Below are 20388 nucleotides of genomic sequence, written 5' to 3' on the forward strand. Positions count from 1 at the left end.
TTTTGTTGTTGTTGGACTACATTGTGATCTCAGTCTGCTTTTCTTTTAAAGACAATTTAAATTAAAAATTTTAATTTAATTTAATTAAAATTTTTATTTTTTTTTAAGAATTTTTTTTTTTAATTTCAGAATATTATGGGGGTACAAACATTTAGGTTGCATATATTGCCTTTGCCCCACCAGAGTCAGAGCTACAAGTGTGCCCATCCCCCAGACAGTGCACACCACACCCATTAGGTGTGTATATACACATCCCCTCCTCCCCCTTCCACCTGCCGACTTGGACAATTTGAAAACGGCGGAAGATATAATTAAAAATGTTCAATTAAAGATTAATTTAAATAGGCAAATAGGTTTTCTATCTATACTTTAGCATTTAAGAAAGAGCAAAGGTATCCTTGTGCGTTATTCTGGAAGGTACCTAGGAAACCTTGACTTTTTTAGTCCCAGCTCTTGTTATGATCTGGTTGTATGGCACTAACTTCTCTCTTTTTTTTTTTTTTAGTACAATGACGTTGAATCAGATATCTCTTCTCCTTTTTAAATTGCCTCATTTTTAGTAGCAAGAGATTAAATATTTTTGATTTTACCTCAAGCAAATGGAAATAAATTGAACACCGTTTCTGCTTTGGATACTAGAAAGCAAAAGATAATCGTGCAAGGACTAATCTTACTGTTTCAGGAGATACTTTATAAGCCAACATTTCACCGGAATGTCATGGAATTTGGCCATGGGGAAAATCTCCACTCTGAAAGCCCCTGACCTTTCAAGGATAAGAGAGAAAAAGAAGTGGCACCGAGATAAACACAATTCATTAGCACTTCTCAAGTTCTTATTAATACGGGTTTTCATTTTCCCTAAGAGCCCTTAAAATCTCTGTAGCAGAAGATATTCGATTCGTCATACGAGCATTTCACAATGCACAGGACTGATAGAAGGGGACAGAGGGTCTAGGTGGAATGAAGCTTAGTTCAGAGAGCTGAAATTTGTCGTCAGCTGTTCTTGAAGCTTAACACATTATAAATTTATACATTGCATATGGCAAGTGAGGGTGAATTGGAGGCTCGAGCAAGCCAGACTTTCCATGCAGAAGCACAGTTTTCCTTGCAAAAAAGAGAAACATGTAAAGGGATAGCATTAAAAAGAGAGGTTCTGGGTGAGCAAAAATATTTTTATACTTACTTAAAATTAATTTCCGTGATTAAAATGACATCAATTAAGACATACCCCTCTCTCTCTATATATATATTTTAGTAATTACTGTTTTCTTTGTATTAGATTCATAAAATCATCTGAGGGCCAATCTGGTGATTTCATGAGTCAGACAAAAAGACAGGTTTGCTTGAATATATTAAAATCTCTGCCAAGATCTAAGCAAATAAGGCCTGAATCTGGAAATGATAAAAATTTTGTTTCAACTTAGACAAAGATATATAAAGGAGAAAAAAAGAAATCTACGGACTGAAAATATCCTGTGGGTCAAGAAAAAGGTATTTGTCGCCAGTGTCTCGTGTTAATGAAAGTGGGTAGCTGAGAGCTCCTGAGTGCATTCGATACCGTGAGGTCTTGCTGAGAATGCAGCTGCTGGCTCTATATATAGACTTAATTCCGTTGCTGAGGGAATAAAAGCATACATACTATAGTAATGAGATTACTGGGACAGCTCCCAAATTGAGACAGCTGAGCCAAATCAATAGATGCATTTCTCTTCCCCTTAAAATTGCCGAGCCCATTAGAAAGGCCAATATACTTGGTTAGACCTCTGGAACTTAGAGACCGAGTGTCAAACTCCCTCAAGCATTTTGAAATTAAAAATTTAAATGCAAGGATGATTCCAAAATATGATGACCACACGATCAAAATTTCCCTAGGACAAATGCTCCTAGCTCTCCTTTGAAAAGTTCCCTTGTGATATCTGTGCATACAAATTATTTGCAGTTTTTTGACCATTATGATGGGACAGGATGCCACCATAGTATGGTGGAAAGAATAGGCACTTTTAACTTACACAGATTGGAGGTTAGAATCCACGCCACCCCATTCATTAGCGATATGGCCTTTGTATACTCAACTACAGATTAAAACAAATGTATTCTCTCTTCTCTCTCTGTAAAACTATAAAACTGGAGAAGACAAATCCAGAGGTCATTTTAAGGAAATAATTAGCAATGTGGATAAATATTCAGCTACAATGATATCCCTTGTAGCATTGTGTTTACAAGAGAAAACAAACTAAATTTAATAAAAGGGGCTTGCCTTAACTATGATATATTTAAACAAATCATTGTTGTGTAATCATTTAAACGATAATTTAACATAATTATGTGCTGGTAAGAGACTCAAGATATATTATTGAGTTTAAAAATAGAACTTACTTAATATGTGGGTTTGTGAGGTGTGTGGTTTGCATGTACACAAAACTCACATATTTATGCACACATGTATCATGCATAAAAAAGGATGTCTACGAAACTGGACAGTAGTAAATAGTGTGGTATGGGTGAGTCTTGACTCTTCTTGTTGCTTCTCTGTATTACTAAATTCTCTAAAATAAACATGGTATTCATTTGATAAAGAATAAAATTAAACAATATTTCATAAAATAGAAAAGACTGAGACTCTCTTCAACTGAACAAAGGAATATCATAGCACATAAATTGGTATCACCAACTACTTCTGCAAAAATTCACACATTTTGCACATATTATGAAACCCAGTGTGTGAGAGTGGTGGAGTAAGACAACAGTCCCAAACTCAATCTGGTTAAGGAGACATACAGTGGGTAAAGTATCCAAACGATAAACAGACTGTTTGAAAGGTCTGTCAAGCTACAGAGAGGCATAGGCAATTTTGTAATAGTAGACAAAGGTGACACTTTTGTCCTGGAGCATCATTTCAGTAACGTCCACGTGTCCTGTGGAGAGGGAGTAGAGTCAAATGGCTAAATACAAGGTCTGACATCAGATAGGTCTGGGTTTAAGTCATCACTTCACCATTAACTGGCCACGTGACCTTTGTGAGCTTCGCATCTCTAAAAGGTAGTTTCTTCATCTGTTAAAGGGGATTAGTGATAGTAACAATGATCATTACCTCAATTACCATTAACATTTACTTCCAGCTTTCTCGGTTCTAAGCTTTGCTTGTAACATCTCTCAGGAGATCAAGTGAGACTTGTTTGTAGAGTATTTATCATAGTGACAAAGCACTTAGCACATGCTCAATAAATGCTAGCTATCGATACAGCTACAGGCATAGAAATGGTAATTATGTAGTCACTTAAACTATCATTTGTATCTGCAATTTACAAAGTGCTGTATTATCAAACAGGGAGGGATAAAAAGATGTATTCTCACTAGATACTTTCTCTGCTCCCAAGGAATCTACGATTTTGTAGGGGAGCAGATACAGGAAGAAATGCTGAGCAAGGGCTCAGTATGAAAATGGCCAACCTCGTGATGTCTGATTGAACCAACTCTGTTTTGAATTCCTTCCTAAGGACTTGTGTTTTTCGTGTATATCTGTCTTCTTCATGGATACTGGTTGGGTGAGGATCCACTGTTTGGTTTCCAATATCTTCTTTCTAGAGATAAGGTAAGTTTATACCTACTCAACTCTGAGGTTTAAAACAAGAGCTAGATCTTTTTCTCAAAACTCCACCCCAAGGCTACTTTTGTTCCCTGCTCTTCTCTGAGTACATTTCGTGAGTGTCATAGCTTCGTTTCTCATCTAAATGATTATTTCTAATTTTCATCTTCAACTGAGGTCTTGTCTTTAATTTCAAGATACTTCTATCCTCCCAGCTATCAACATATCCATTTGTATGTCTAATAATCATCTCAAATCTTTGACATGCAAAGCAGAACTCACCCTTTGTGTACCTAAACATGTTACTTACTCCTCTGGTGTTCCCTATTTCAATAAATTGCACGGTCATTCAATTAGCTGCATAAGCCACAACTCAGGAATATCTTTGAGATTCGCTTCTTTCTCCCACCATACTCAGTAAGAAACTAAGTCTTGCCTATTCATTATCTCACAAATTAAATTATCTCAAATCCTTGCCACTGTCATCCATGTCACCGTGACCTCAGTCTGGATTACTGAAATAGCCTTCAAATAGATTCTCCCGTTTTGCTTCTTGGCACTTTCTAATTCTCTCTACACACAGTAGCTACTTTTTAATACACACAGATACAGCTAAAATCCTAGTTTTTCCTTGCCCAGAACTTTTATGATAAATCCTGAAATACCTAAAGGTGGCTTAAGATAGGGTGGGTATTTAATTTGTCATCTAAACTAGCACACATTTGAAAGTGAAAAGGGGTGCTATTTATAATTACCCCAATAATTAGGAAAAGTGAAATGGAAGAATCTAATGCAAATCAAGATGTACGAATACTCTCAGAACAATGCAAGCATTGAAAAATGCTGGCTGTCCTTTAGAGATAAAGGACTGATTGCTTTTTGCCCCAAATTATGTCATTGGTATCTTGCTTTGGTTGACGGCAGGCAGCTGTCATCATGGGCATGTGGTATTTTCCTGTGCCTGGAAGAAGATCTCAGGAATGTATAATATAAAACATGCAAACAGGAAGGGATTATGGTTTTTTTACTAGGGATAGTCAGAAGGTCAGGGTGGGGATGGGGCTGTGTCTTCCAATAATTATTACCAAGGTTACTAGAGCTTCGCAGGATGCCTTTAATGGAGAGTCCAGTGCTTCTTGCTGGGGAGCAGCCAGGATGCTCTGACAAGGGCATGACCCAAGGATGGAAATGGAGCCCACTCCCATCAACCACTGTTGAAATAGGGATTGCCCATGAGGCTGCAGAGGCAAATCCCTTCCCCTAGAATTCTGCAAGGCTCAATTAATCAAAGGAAGCAAGACAGGTCACCCAGAGTGAGATCAGCAACCAGAGATTGTGCTGCAGTTAATTGACACTAAAAGCAATAAAAACTGGAATTTTTTTTAACCTGTCATAGAAATTATATGTGCTTCTAACCACTGAATCATAGATTCTCACTGAGCTTAGTGCATTCATTTCCTTTATGATACCCTGATAGAATGCACAGTCAGAAATTTCAGAGTCATCTTTAGGTTTTTATCCATCCTATTTGAAGCTAAATATATGGGCTTTTAATTCTGTGCCTGGGACTGTGCTATGTGCATTATCTTATTTTGTCTTTATAACAACCTCATGAGGTATGTATTGTTATTTCCAGATAAGGAAAATGAGCCACAGAGTTTAAGTGCCATGTCCAAGTTTACACAGCTAGTAAATGGGGAAACCAGTATTTTGACCTAGATCTGTTTGACTGTATGGTGACTGCCAACAGAGCACACAGTATACTTCTTTTTTCTGTAACCTAATCAATGACTGAAGCCCATTATTTCTACCTCCTTAATATTTCTTGGTTCATTCACGTCTCCCCTTTTCCATGATTCATTGTCTTATCACAAACCTTCATCAATCCCCTCACTGGAGTATTGCAAAAGTCTGCTAAAGGTGTGCACAGATTACCCAGCCCTTACAGTGAGCTTTACAAATACATAAAATATAAATCTGATCAATTTATTCCTCTGCTTAAAGTCCTTCAATCCAAGACTCCTGCATATCATAATACAATAAAGTCTAACCTCTTAGCTTAGCAACAGTATTGTTCACACTCTACAACTTTTCTTTGTTGCCTTGTAGCAACATGTCTTGCCACTTTACCTAAGGACGTCCTTCACTCTGATCACACTTTCATGAACTTCTTGCCCTTTTACGAGCTGTAGCACGCACTTCCACTCTTTTATGAATTTTGGATTAAAGGGATTATGAAACAGTAAATAATGCCAGGATACTGTTGCTTATTAGGGGCAGGATGAAGAGAGCATATTTTACAGCATAACATAGGAAGAAAAAAAAAAAACACCAAGGAATTTTTGTTTCTTTGTTGTTGCTTTTGTTTGTTCACTTGTTTACAATTAAAGGGAAGTTTTTGAGTTATTACAGCACATGCTGCTTAATTCCTGCCAAAGATCAAGAGTGGTGATAAACCCCAGACCTTGCAGCGCCAGCAATTAGAGGCTGCATGTTAGCGGGCAGCTGAGGCGAGCACTTTTGCAGAGCACATATAGCAAAGATGCACAATGGGAACCTTCTTAAGCTCAGCAACAGCAGGACTGAGCAGAAGCGTCCAGGAACAAATAAATACATGCATAGAAATGGCGTTAATCATGTCTGTACTTTAGATCCTGAAAGTTAAGCACTTGTAAATAATGACAATGTTGTATTCTTGTTACACAAAGAAGGATCTATGTGAAACCATGAGGACTTTCGCTATGGCGGATCAAGAAGATAGTTATTTAAAGCCATGTTTCTGTTTCTGAGAACCAGGATGATTTTTGTGTCTTCACATTGTCACTCTTCTGTGTGTCCACATTTCCCCTTTTTGTGAGGACATCAGTCATATCGGATTAGGTCCCACCCTAATTCACTAAATTCACTAAATGAATTTAGTGGACATATTTATTGTTTCTGTGGGATTGCCCTCCCTTAAATGGAGGCTTTGCTGTTCTTTCAAACCTTTCATTCATCAAAGAGGGTGGTTTAGTTTTAGGTGCCCTGTCATAATTTAGGGAAGATGGTAACATATTTATTTTGCTAAATATATCAGTGAAAAAGAGTTTCGAAAACAACCAAAGCAAAAACATCTGTATGCAATGAAAACCTTTAATGCAGTTGCTGTTGCATGTAGGAATAGCATCACTACCACTGATACGTAAATTGTACCACGCCTGGTTTTTTTCTAGTTTGAGACAATTCAAATAGTGGTACATCTAAATCAGCATGATTCTGCAGTGGGACTCCTCATACTGTGAGTTATGGATTATAAGAGAATGAATATCTTAAAGCTGGAATTAGGTAATTATTGAGTTTATTGAACTTAAATGTTTGGCAGTTCTTAGAACTGAAGCACCTTTTTCAAATTAGGGTTTCTATTCGTATGTTTTTTTTAAAAAAATCTAGAAAGATGATTCTATCACCATGTTCACTAGGGAAATTTTGAAATTCTTCATTCTGATGCAAATAGACTTCTTTTGAAGAAAGAATTCTATAGCTGGCAGGAAATATAAATTTCTTTTAATTTTTTTCTAGGTTGGTTCCAAGGCACTAAGACATTCATTTGACTCTTATTAGCTCCAGTTTCTTCTTCTCCTCACCTCCCTTCCCCCGACCCTTAGTTGACCACTTAATGGCTAGGATGAGAAAACACAGCTATTAGCCTATAGTAACTTACTGTTCCACTGTAATTTATCATACTTGATTTCCAAACATCAGGTCTCAGTTCTGAACTATTCCTTTCAGCAACATTCCTTCAACAAGACTCGATCCCAGGGCCAGCCCTACGCATAGTCAGAGGAGATAACTATATTAATGTGTCGTGCTAAACGGCTCACCTACTCCCAAATAAAATTTATTATTAATGATGAAAATACAGATAATAAGGTCTAACACTCCCATAGCGCTTATTTTATCCATTATGGGCATTTGTCTATAAACTCATTTAATCCCTACAACCACCTTATGTGGCAGGTGTACCATTATTATTCTATTTACCCACGAGAAGCTGAAGCATGGAGAGGTTAAGAGTTATGCCCAAGTTGATACCGGTGGTGTTAGTAAGCAACAGAGTAAGGTTTGAACTCAAGCGGCCTGATTTTAGGTGAAATGTTTCACTGCTATATTCTACTGCCTCTCATCATTGGAGAGATATGTACTGTGCACCTGCCATATGCTCAGCTCTGTAGTAAGTCCTGGCGTGAACAAAATAGGCACAGTACCTGATCTCACGTGGACCAAAGATTAATGAGCATTGCAAACAAATTAAAGAAGCCACTAAAAGCCTGGCACACTGAGCTAGACAAAATATAGTAATTTTTCATACATAGTAGATTTAAAAAGAGAAATTCCCAGAAGGCAGCTATGATGGATGAACTCTGAGAGCAGTAATCAAGAACTAAGGCTGAAGAGCTCATGGGGATGAATGAACTTGATCTGGACCCTAATGGATGGGGCCTGAGGTTCTGACATCCACTCAGGGGGTGGTATCCAGGCTGAGGGGCCCGTGCACGTGGACAGCTGATATTGAGTCACCTGTATGACATTTAGAGTACCTACCTCTGTCCTAGCCATGAAATGAATGGGAGGAAAAAAGTGTCCCCTGAAACTAATTGGAACCCCTGCCCTGTGCCACACTCGGGTGGGAGTTTTAACTTGTATTTACTCACATAGTGCAGCCCTTCCCCACCCTCAAGCCATAAATTAACTAATCTGGAACCAAGGAGTTCCCTATGGCCTCAGAAGAAAAAAGAAACATAAAAATAGACAAATTAAAGTTAAATATTCAGTGGGAGTTTTGAACAGATGACTAGCCAGAGCAAAAGAGAATTTTCTTGCTGGGAAGATAGGGCGGGCGTAAGTCATCTTGCTCGTATGAGGGAAGAATGAGTATAGAAGTGGCTAACGAAGAAAAAAGCAGAATCAAGGAGCAGGGTGAAAACTACAAAGTCCTGAAGACATCAGTAGAACTGCAGAATACAACTTAGTCTGGACTTTTTAGTTATATAAACCAATACTTTCCTTAAAAATTAGCTGAAGCCACTTTCCTTTGGTTTATTGCCTTTTGCAACCAAAAGCCCTAATCCTAAGAATATTGGGCACTCAAGTTCGACTATCTTCCAGAAAATTAGTAGTAACCCTACGACTTCTTTATCAAAGAAGTCAAAGGATTATATTAATAACAGGTAAGACCTGCTATTTTGATCAGGGTAAGTTAAGCTGTGTAACAAGCAGCCCTCCCAAAGCGTATTGGCTTTAAACAACAAAGTTGTATTCCCCACTCATGTTCTGTCACCAGGGGTTGGCTCTGCAATGGCTCTGTGCTGTCTTTATTCTGGGACCAGGCTGAAAGAGCACCTCCTGTCTGAGACATTTCTTGCCCTGTGGCAGAAGGCAAAGGAAAAAAAAGGCAGAACAAGAAGATAACTCCTGAAGCTTCCAATCAAAGGTGGCATATGTTACTTCTGATCATATTGTATTGGCCAAAACAAATCATATGGCCAAGTCTGACATCAAAATGGTGAGGAAGTATAATCCTCCCATGGAGAAGGGAGTATTTGGAACAGTTACAAGATCTATCCACACTCACTTTGCCCTATAAACAAGATCATGTGTTTGAAAATGTCCACATTATTCACGTGACCTACTGGAATTAACATGATATCCAGCACCTTCTTCCGGGATAGTCACCATGCGCTGCAACCCTGAGTACCTATCCTGGTTTGCCTAAAAATGGATTGACTACCTCCAAAGGGGCCACTCCTACTTGCAAACCCTGGGTGAAAAGTGAACGGTGGGGGTCCTGGATGTCATCTTCCAAAGCTTTGGTTAGAGGACAATTTTATCTCCATGATGTATGGCAATAGTTACTCTATGCTTCGACTCCCAAGTTCTCTATGCCATACATTTGCCAATTTATCCCTGAAGGCAAGGTTCACTGAAGGTCATTGAAAGAAGTCACCTTTGTCAGACTAATCAGTGAAAAAGCTCAGTTGCATTTTAACTTCGAGGTAATGAGTGTCAACTTACCTCACTCACGTCTATACAACTAGAAAGAGAGACACAAGTCACTCTTTCTAAAAAAAAAAAAACAAACACAAATGGACCAAATTGACTTGTCTCCAACCATAAAAGAAAGCAACCAGCAACTTATTACTGTTCTGTCCAATCAGACTCTCCTCTGCAGGTAGGAATCTGTGCAGAAATAAAAAGTTTGGAGAAAGTAGAGAAAAGGATTCTTTCACTCAACCCAGCTATGGATTGAATTATATTCTCCCTAAAAATTTATGTGTTCAAGTGCTAACCCCCTATGTTGGAATGGTATCTTTTTGGAAATAGAATCAGTGCTGATGGAATTAGTTAAGATGATGTCATCCTGGGGTAGAGTGAACCCCAATCCAATATGACTGGTGTCCCTATAAAAGGAGAGAATGTGGCCACAGGCATGCACACAGGGACATGTGGACATGAAGACGGACATCTATCTACAAGCCAGGGGCAGAGGTCTGGACAGAACCTTCCCTCACAGCCCTCAGAAGGAGCCAACCCTGTTGATCTCTTGATCTCAGACTTCCACGTCCATCTGGATATTCATCCCAGATTTTATGTAATAGTTTTGAAATTCTTCTTTGCATTGTAAGCCATAAAAATACCCGAAGATGTCAACATTTTATCATTTAAAATACATATCCTAAATTGTCCTACCTAGCTCAAGGTGGCCTAAAAGTCCTTTGTCGTAACATGGGGTCATTTATTTGCCGGGAAAACACTCAAATAAAAAAATGTGCATTATGTTTCTGAGTGGGTCCGTAGGCTCCTGGATTGGAGCAGCTTTGTGATCTGTCACAAGAGACTGGGCATCAAAAGAAGAGAAAAAGAGAAATAGTTTTTAAAAGGGGAGCCTCTGGCCTTTATATGCCCCTGCTAATAATTTAATCCACTGCAGTACTCCTCTGAGCTCTTCACTGGAATCAAATCAGACAGTATTACAGGCATCCTCCTCACGGTTTCTATTTTAATTTAAACTTTGCCCACATGAATAGAAAGTTTGCTGAATTCTGTTGGGTTTACCCCATTTTTTAAAGCAAGGTGGGTGGAATACATCGTCTTCTGAAAGATGTACTGCCAAGGTTCATAAGTGTTAAGGTTGTATTAATAACTAGGAGAACCCATTTGCCTGAAAGTGTGAATATTGAACACATGAGACAGCATATTTACAAGTCTCTAGAATCGGATCTGTACATTTATTTACTGTAGGAAATGAGGCAGCAATCCCGCAAGAATCACCTCTTTTTAAAAACTATTTTAACCGTCTTTTGTTTTTAGAATTTTTTGAGTTATTTGAAAATTATTCCTGAACTTTAAATGAGACTGTTAACTAAAAATGACAAATACTTTCTATGCAAGGTGTTTTAGATCCAGCAATTGAAATTGTTCTAAATATTATCCTTTCTACGCAACATTCCACTACTTAAGATGTGTAAAATATTATTGGAGGGAAGACTACACTTTTTCATTAACAAAAGACTGTTTCAAAGGTCATGCTACGTGATTCCATGTATTAATATATAATGTTTGTCAGATAACATAATTCTGAAGATGGAGAACTGAGTAGCGGTTGCCACAGTTAGGGACGAGGGAGGAAATTACTGTGGCTATAAAGGGGTAACACAAGGAAGTCTTACAGTGATGGTGCACTTGAATATCTTGATTTTGGGGGTTAAGAAGGTGCACATGGGGATATTGCAAAGATACACACACAAGCATGAGTGCACGTATGACTGGTAAAACCTGAGTCAGCTCATAAGCTCCATGGATTGCACCAGTATGAACTTAACAATTTGGATATTATACGATAGTTGTGTAAGAAGTTACCTTTGGCTGGGGGACGTGCACATGGGGATTCCTTGTACATTTTGCAAACACCTGTGAATCTATAATTATTTCAAAATAAAAAGTTAAAACTGTTGAACCAATTAAAAGTAAAAACACGATGAGAGTCCTGGAAACTAATTAATTCTTTATTCTGGGTTGCAGATTCCATGAAGAGAAGAGACTGGTTCCTTCCTGTACCTTGGGTCCCCTCCACCGCATCTATGCTCCCACCCACCAGAAGTTGCTCCTGTTTTCAACTTGTGTGAAATTCTCAGAAATTATCAAGTGACTCTAGTTGGGCCAGGAGACTATTTAGAACACAATTAAGGTTAAGTGTGCTCTTTATAAAAAAAAAAAGTTGCAGTGAAGACATACTCAGTTTTCTGAAGACATACTCAGACATACTCATAATGATGACGCTGAGAGGTGACAATTCTTGCTGACCTTCTGTATTAGCTACGGCTACAGGAAGCTGAAATCACTCTAGGTTTTTCAAATATATAGGATTTAATGAAAGGAATTGGATCCTTACAAAATCATTGGAAAGAGTGGAGAAGCAGAAATATGGGGTTATAACTGAAGGCCTAGATGTAAATATCAGGAAACTGTTTATGCTACTGCTACTGTCATTTCCATTACCAGCAGAACATGCCTAGGCAGTGGAATGTGAGAGCTAATCCAATTTTGACAGTATCTATGAGAGCTTGCTTGTCCTCTGCTACGAATGCAGGTTTATGATCTCTGGGTTGCTTCTGCTTTATACACTTCCTCGAGTACATTTCCTTATTGGAATGACAGTGACCGTTGTTGACTTCGAGTTTCCTTGCAGCCAGGTCTGTCCCCCACAGATCCTATGGTGGTCCAGGACAGGAAGCCAAGCAGGTCCTGATTCCTTTTTACCCTAGTGCTGCACCATCCTTCCTCAACCACAAAGCATCACAGTGAAGACCCCACCCTATGATTAATACCGGTTCCTATATACAAAATAAATTTTTTCTCACCACATTTTATCACATTTTTAAAAGCCTTCACTGTAACATGTCATTGATAGCTATCTTTCCCATTGGAAAAAAAAATCAAAGTATTTTAAAAAAATGAGTGACAAGTCAGTATCTAAATAGGAAAAGAGAATATGATCGATCCCAAATAGAATCTATTCAATTACAAATGTAATCTTGAAATGTATAAAATATCAGCTTCCTAAATTGCCAAGACAGTAAAAAGAAAAGTTGAAGCAGCTCTTTTGTGGTGTCTTAAAATCATCTTTCTGCTTGTTACATCTACTCTAAATGCCAGATTCTCTGCCAGTCAACAGTTTTGTAATAACTACAACACTACTTCTCAAAAAGAAAAAGACTATTCCAAAGATAATTGATAAGTTTACCTAAGAGAGCAAGACCATGCCTGTAATCAAAGAGGGATTCTCTCAACCAATGAGTATATTTAAATTGCTTCTGTAGTGTTTCTTTCAACAGTGCATATTTTAGTTGTTCATTGTATGTGGAATTACCTCTGTGTTTTTATCTCTGCACAGCAAGACTTATCGTCGAATTAAGGCCTCCTACATCATGTGCTATTCTTTACTTTCCCTTAGTGCTGCAATTGGGCACGTTGGGCATTACAATTGCATGGGATTATTTAGAAGATATATTTGCTTCTTGCAAACACCCTACATCTTCTTAATTATTCAAGTTCAAGGATCATCCTTGATCATCTTTTAATCCCAAGACTAGTTCTAGTACAGAGCACAAAACCAGGTGGACGATCTTCATATATCAATTGAATTTAATTAAATTGCTCAGTGTCTAATTCCACTAATTTGGGAATCATGACTCCCTATAGTTATTAAGCCGTTTTCATACCACATGCTTCCATCTAAACTACTATTAGGAAAGATTTGTGAGGAATGTTTTCATTTAAAACTTTAAGCTGAGTAAATAATCAGTAACTTCCAGAGTATACATTGAAGTATCTTGGATGGGGTGACCCACGTGTCCTGGTTTGTCTGGCACTGTCCTTGTTTTAAAATTGAAAGACCCATATCCCTGGAGACCACTCAGTCCTGAGCAAACTGGTAGAGCTGGTCACCATAGTCTTGGAACATCCTAATACTTTTTAAAGGAATTGAAAATCAACCCATGTTCCATATATTTATCTCATAGGTACATGTAGAAATGATCAGATTTTGACAAAAGCAGCTTAATTATTTTATCCATTGTAGTGACTATTTTCATTTATTATAAAACCATTTAGTAAAATCTGATAATGTGTTACATTGTCCTGAAAACTGGTTCCCTATTGATGGTGCCTTGGTTTACCCCTAATCAGTGCCTTGGCTAATTGTGACACATACAAGATGGGATAGGACTTCCAGGATCACTGAAGTATTAGAATAATCGCTGCTTGTCTGTGTGAGTCAGGAAGACATATGGCATAATCACAGTGATGTGACTAACACATCTGGTTCCATATTCTTGCTAAGCTTCATCGAAGAATGTTTACATTAGTGCCTTTGTAGTAGATGACATTCCTACAAACAAATGCAGTATTCCTTTACATTTACTTGAAAGATGCATACTTTAAACTTGGTACCCATCCAATTCCTTCAAATCCACTCTTCTTTGTAGGCAGATGGTATATAGGGTAGTGTTCCTAAAAATATGATACTCATATCACCTGCCACAACATCAGCTGGGTGTTTCTTGTTGTTAACATGGCTGCCTGCATTTAACAAAATATCAAGTGATTCCAATACCCAGCAACATTTGCAAACCTCTGGAAATGTAAGTGCAATGATACTGGTAGAGAAGAGACTCAGTTTTGAAACCATGCTTCCTAATGACTCGAACTGTGATTTTGAGAAAGTGGCCTAATTTCTCTGAATTTTTGCTTCCTCATCTGCAAAATGGAAAAGCGTGATAGCTATCATAAGGCTGGTGGAGGTCAAGTGAAGCATGTGAAATGTAAAATGTTTCATAGACTGTAAAGTTCAAGGGCAATTGTTAGCTTCTGACTTATGCATGATCCTTCTCTTCATTTTCCTCAGAAATGCTAAAGAAAAGTTATTTCATGGTTTTTGCATGGTAGTCACTTAACTGCCTTTATAAGATTGCATAGCTTTTAAAGTAAGACTAATCCATTAATTCAAGTTGGTTTCATGGGCATTTTGTCTGATTGATTAGTCAGTTTGGTCAAATGTTTAAACTGGTGGTGCATAAAATTACAGGCAGTTTTGATAAAAAATTACTGTTATATGCAAACAAATCAAGCATAACTAAAATATGAGACCTCTTCAATTCCACGATGCTGATTAAGGTCATGCAATTAAGGTAAGCAATTGGACAGGTACTTTCCAATGCCAGCTGCTCTAACAGATGCTTGTTACAAATTGGAACAAACACCACTTACTATTGCTTCTGACCCAACTTGTGTTACTCACTGCATTTGTAGAGTTTCAATAAATAACACATTGCCCTACGATCTCAAGGGAACTTCTACAATTAGTAGCACCAGTATATCTTTCTCTTGAGGGGACCTTCCCTAATTAACCCAATTTTATTATGATAATTCCTTTATTTCTTCTATTCTTAAGTCCTTTTATTTGCATGGATTTGACAATAAGCTCTATGTTCTTTTTTTCTCTCTTTTGTTAGTATACATTGTAGAAGATATTTAGTTTGAAGTCCATCAGAAAATATTTACAGAATATACACTAGGTGCAAGACAATGTTGAATTCCAAACAATTGGATACCCTCATTGTCATTTAGGAGCTTATGATATACTGGAAGAGATAAAATATACACCTTAATAAATATACAGCAAAGCGATATCAATGTGGTAAATCCCAGAGTTCAGAAAATGTTTTGGCCTGAGTCTGTTATTAACTTACCATGTACTCAATAACGTAATTAAAGCTTTAGGCCTGTTTGAATTCTTGCAAACCAGGCCAATGTAAAGGATTGTTAAGCTAGAGCAATGTAACACATACATTAGAGTGCTGAAGATAAAGATATCAATGTGCATTAGTTAATCCAAGAAGACTACAATAAAAAGATTTTTATTTAGATCCTGAAATGGAAGGAAGGAAGAGGGGGAGAAAGAAATTAACATCTACTAAATGCAGTATTAAGCTGATATCTTTGCATTCTTGTCCCATTTAATCCATACAATAATTCTGTGAATATTAGATTGAACCATGTAAGTATATGATGTTATAGATTAGTATTGGTCAAAATGCACAAGCATGTATGTTTCAAACAAATGTTATTATCCTTCTTAAATAGAGAAATTTAGTCTCAGAAAAGTTAAAGAACTTGTTTGAGCTCAGATAATTATGTCCGACTCCAAAGTTCTTATTGACACATTTCTTTCCATTTTTCCTTATGTTTAACCCATCAGCCAGATCCTAAAGAGTCTACTCCTAAGATATCCAGAATCCACTCACTTCTCTCTCTAGCTCCACTGTTATCTTCTTAGTCCAAGCCACAACAATCTTTCCCAAATGCGCTAATAGTCACCTTGCTTCTCTGTCTTGTTTCCCTTCTGCACACAGCCTTCAGCGTGAGCCCGCACAGACTCAAAGCAGAAGCAGATCATGTCACACTCTGCTTTAAAAACCCAAACAAAATTAAGTAACGAAACAAAACTTCCCTAATGACTTCCTGTTTTGTAACAAATTCAATTATTTTCATCACAGCTCCTGCCTACAACTTAAATTGTGGGTAGGATATACCAGGTGCACAGTGACTCTTTGTTGAATGTATGAAAAGGGGGATGTCTGTTAAACAGCCTTTGAAAAATAAAGTAGGAGAGATAAAGTGGGAACAACCACAGTGGTTTCTAAGTAGAAAGCATTTTAACTTTATCCTCTTCATCACGGGAACCCATTGTGAGTCTACAACAAGGGAGATACAGGAAAAAAAAAAAACAGTATTGCTATGGAAAGATTAGTTTGAAGGCAGAGCATAAAAAGGGAGAGAAAAGAATAACAAAGGGCAAAAAAAAAAAAAGAAAAGTTGAAAAATAATCTCAGTAGACTTCACTGGTTAATGATGACTTGAGCAAAAGGAGAGGCTGCTTGCAGAGAACAAGGAAAGTACGGCTTTGAGTTTCTTGGCAACTAATGAAAGAGAAAGGACAAAGGACATTGGGGACTGAAGAACGTTATAATTTTTTCCCTCTAATTGACCAGATGATGCTTGCACTAGCCATGAATCAAGTCAGAAAGGAAAAAGCTTCATTCTGGGGGGAAAAATTAGTTTTAGATGCTTTGAGTATGTGGTGAAACATAAAAATCGAAAAAATACTTTGGAGATAGGGGACAAAATCCTTTTTCTCTTAAAAACTTTTGAATATACCCCATTCTCCTCCCCTTGCTTACTGCTGGTACCTAGTTCACACTTCCATTATTTTCGTTTTCTTGCCTGGGCTAGACAATGATCTCTTCACTTGTTTCTCGGTCTCCACTTTGGCTTCAGAGTACTTCCGTAAATGCAAATATGTTCCTGTATTTCCTAACTTCCATCCTCACTTTGTGACTCCATCTCTGTCTTCTCTTTTCTCTTCCCAAAGCATCACGTCTAAAGTCCTTAGCATAATGTCCATGGTGCTCCCCTAGCTCTCTATCCTGCTCCATCTCTCCCCACCCAGTCCAGGTGGGTAAAGACTTTAGGTCTCCCTAGTGCATCCTCACTATTAAGTTGCAAGGAAAGTAAACCTCAGGCCAAATTCGCCCACAGTTCAAGGACTGATTAGAAAATAGCACAAAATAATCTTGCAACCTGTCCTGTAATCTGTCCCTTTAGGAAATTAATTGCTATTGTGTATGGATGGGTCACTCAGGAAAGCAAATTCTAGAGGCAGGATTCAGTTAGCATATGGTCCACATCAGGCAGGCAGAATCCTCTGAACACAGGGTGTTTCTAAATCTAGCTCCGTTCTGAGGGAGAACAGTAAAAAGCTCACATAATTTTATACTTTGTTCACTCCAGGCCAAAGAATATTTCTATAATTTTAAGCCAAGATATTTACATATCTTTAGTATTATTCATTTCTCCAATGACCACGCATTTCTAAAAATCAATAAATTTTCTTTATGAATCTGTAGTAACTTTTCTGTCTCAACATTAGCTTTCCATTAAAAAAAAATCTAATTGAGTATGGTACAGAGGTCTTACTCAAAGATTGATAGAAAAATACCTCCCTGTAACCATAGACATATTGCAACAATGGATTGAATTTAGAAAGTAAAAGCAATTGTATGATGATAATGATTTCTCCATTTCCCTGTCACCTGTGTATGTGTTTTAACACATTGATTTTTGGATGTAATTTTATAGGTCATCAATATCAAAAGCACTATAGGAATCTAAATGTATTTTTTCTGATAGAGTTAATGCCAAAAATATAATCGCTAATGTAAAATGTGTAAATCATCACTTTTGGCATCTTTCATTTTTCCCTCTAGCATATTTTCAGAGGAAAGTCTGGAGAAAATAAATCCATGTTGACTTGGAAGCTGACTCTTCTTTAAATCAATCCTACCATAGGATGTGGTTAACTTTAAATTTCTTGCCACCCTATGGATAGGACAGCTCCAAACGTTATATAAATTTTATTTTTAAAATTTTATTTCTTACTGTTAACTTTGTGAAACTTGCTTTCCAGCAAATGGCGAAGTTAAGATGTTGTCATGTAATGACTGAAAAATGAAGGTGACTGTGTTCTGCGTGGCGTTTTTTGCCTGCTGGTGTGAGTCACCAACATAGCAGGTAGGCAAAAGCAGGTAGCGCTGTCACCTGATACCTTTTCTTCAACAGAGAAACATCCTATAATGGAAGTATTTCCACGATTGGGTGATTATAGATATGGCTATTTGATTCGAGTTTTATTAGGAAGGCAATCATGTCTAGCCAGAGCATTTTGTGCCTCAGTTTTCCTACCCACTAATGCAGACGATAACACCTTTGTTTACTTCAACATTATATTTTGAGGCTGGAGTCTTCTTAGATTTGACTTGTGTCTCAGAGTTTACCCTGTGTTAGCTTTGAGTCGAGGTACTTCAGAGTCATATTGGAAGCCCCAAAGTGGCTTAGGAACTTTCTTATATAAAATCTGCTACCAAAACATCATTAAGTTTTCTAAGTAAAAATGAAATTGCCAGAAAACAAACTTTTATAAAGCGACATAAAAAACCCAAAAATCATTAGTGATTCAAAATATGAATTGAGCCAAATTATTTCTTGATTGGAATATCCTTCCACCCTTTTACTGTGTATTATGCACTTACTTGGTCTATGAAGATCCAAATCCAGAAATGCCGTCGACTCCATGAATTCCCTCAGTTCCTCCTCCACGCCCAAGTGGAGTTGACAGCTTAGTTTTCTGTTTCTTTTATAGTACCTTGTCATTTCTCAATTATATGCAAAGTGTACTTTTATTTCTTTGTCTATTCATCACACATTATTTGTCCATTAATACCCTATGAATTCCTTGAAGGCAGAAATTGCATTTAAAAATTCTTTTTTGACCTGGAATGGGCACTAATGGTGGTTCATGGTGGAGTCACCAGACGGAAATGAACATTAATGTAGCTCGTGGAAAGTCAAATAATAATACCAGAGAAACCAAACTATTTTACGGACAATGAATGATACACCAAAAATAAGTTTTATAAGTTCAAAGAACTGGCCTGGAAGGATTAGGGAAGGGTTAGAGGGAAATTTGGAACTAAAGAATGACTTGGAATTAGCATAGCTACAGAAGAAGGAAAACTGTTCCAATCCACAATTATTGAAGTTCTCACAGTAATAAATCACAAAATACTCAGCCAAATAAAAATATCTTTCCTAAGATGTTAAGTTGGAAATTACAGAGCTTTACAAAATCAATATACTATATCTTAATCATTTAGACAATATGAAACTTTCAAAACCAAGAATTCTCCCCAGAGGATTTTGAAAATGGAAACCTAGATTCCTTGAGTTTTTGATATAGATTGTAAACATCTTTCGTTTCAGTTTTTCCTTTGCAGAAGGGGACAAGCACTTCATTTTTTCCCCTCAACTTGCCCCTGTAAGTCATCAATGTGGGGCAGTTTGGGGTGGAGGGTTTGAGGCATTTACATTGTACTCCATGCACTATATGTCATCAAAGTACAATGTGAATTGTGGGGGACTTGTACAGTACGTCAGCTCTGGGCCCACGCCTCACCAGCTTCTGTGAGATTTGATACGTCATTAACTGCCTTTGCAAATCTTCCACTGTTTCCTTAAGAGCAGCCACATCCTGATTCACAACAGGCACAAATCAGTGACAAAAATTAGGTAAACTTATGTTAAATGTGAAGGGAGAAAAATGATTTGAAAAATGAGAAGAAGATGAGTATAATGCACAATTGTTATTCTTCCCCTCCCCAGCCAGAGTCGAGAGAGGATCTTTCTTGAATCCTCACTGTGAAAACCCGGTGTGGTTCCTGCTGGGAGAGCCCAGGAAAATATGGACCCTACACCAAAACTGACGCTCCAGGAGTTTCTCACTTTCCTGTGCGTCCACACTCAGATTTCAGCAATTTATCAAAATTGTGAATTTTCCTACCAGTTTGAGGGTCCATTTGTTTCTGTTCCAGTAAGCGGATCTCTGTGGCTGTATCTCTCTGGGTGGCTTTGTCTTTCCAGATTTTGGTGTTGATGGTTGGCCCTGTGTCTTGAGTTCTCCGATGTGTCCAAGCAAAGTCATTGCTTTTCAGATTGTTTAGCTGTTTCTTGTTGTAAGGATAGGCATGAAAACTCCAGGCTAAAACAAGAAGTTCAGAGACTTGAGATTCACATCAAGAAACGGGAAGTTGGGTAGGGGTTTGAGGTTGAGCACGACAAAAGACCTTTTGAAATCAAGACATCGTCTAACC

At 37.6% G+C, this 20388-nt stretch overlaps 1 protein-coding gene across 1 annotated transcript in view; it reads right to left on the reverse strand.

The window, feature by feature from the left end:
• ADAM7 (ADAM metallopeptidase domain 7) overlaps positions 1 to 20388 on the reverse strand; it is a 115515-nt gene that overhangs the window by 22306 nt on the left and 72821 nt on the right. Inside the window, exon 30 of the mRNA XM_069484791.1 lies at positions 20021 to 20276. Within this exon, the coding sequence (XP_069340892.1) occupies positions 20021 to 20276 (256 nt within the window). The remainder of the gene's footprint in view (positions 1 to 20020; positions 20277 to 20388) is intronic.

Source organism: Eulemur rufifrons, chromosome 12 (assembly GCF_041146395.1).
Source record: "Eulemur rufifrons isolate Redbay chromosome 12, OSU_ERuf_1, whole genome shotgun sequence".
Taxonomy (NCBI): Eukaryota; Metazoa; Chordata; class Mammalia; order Primates; family Lemuridae; genus Eulemur; species Eulemur rufifrons.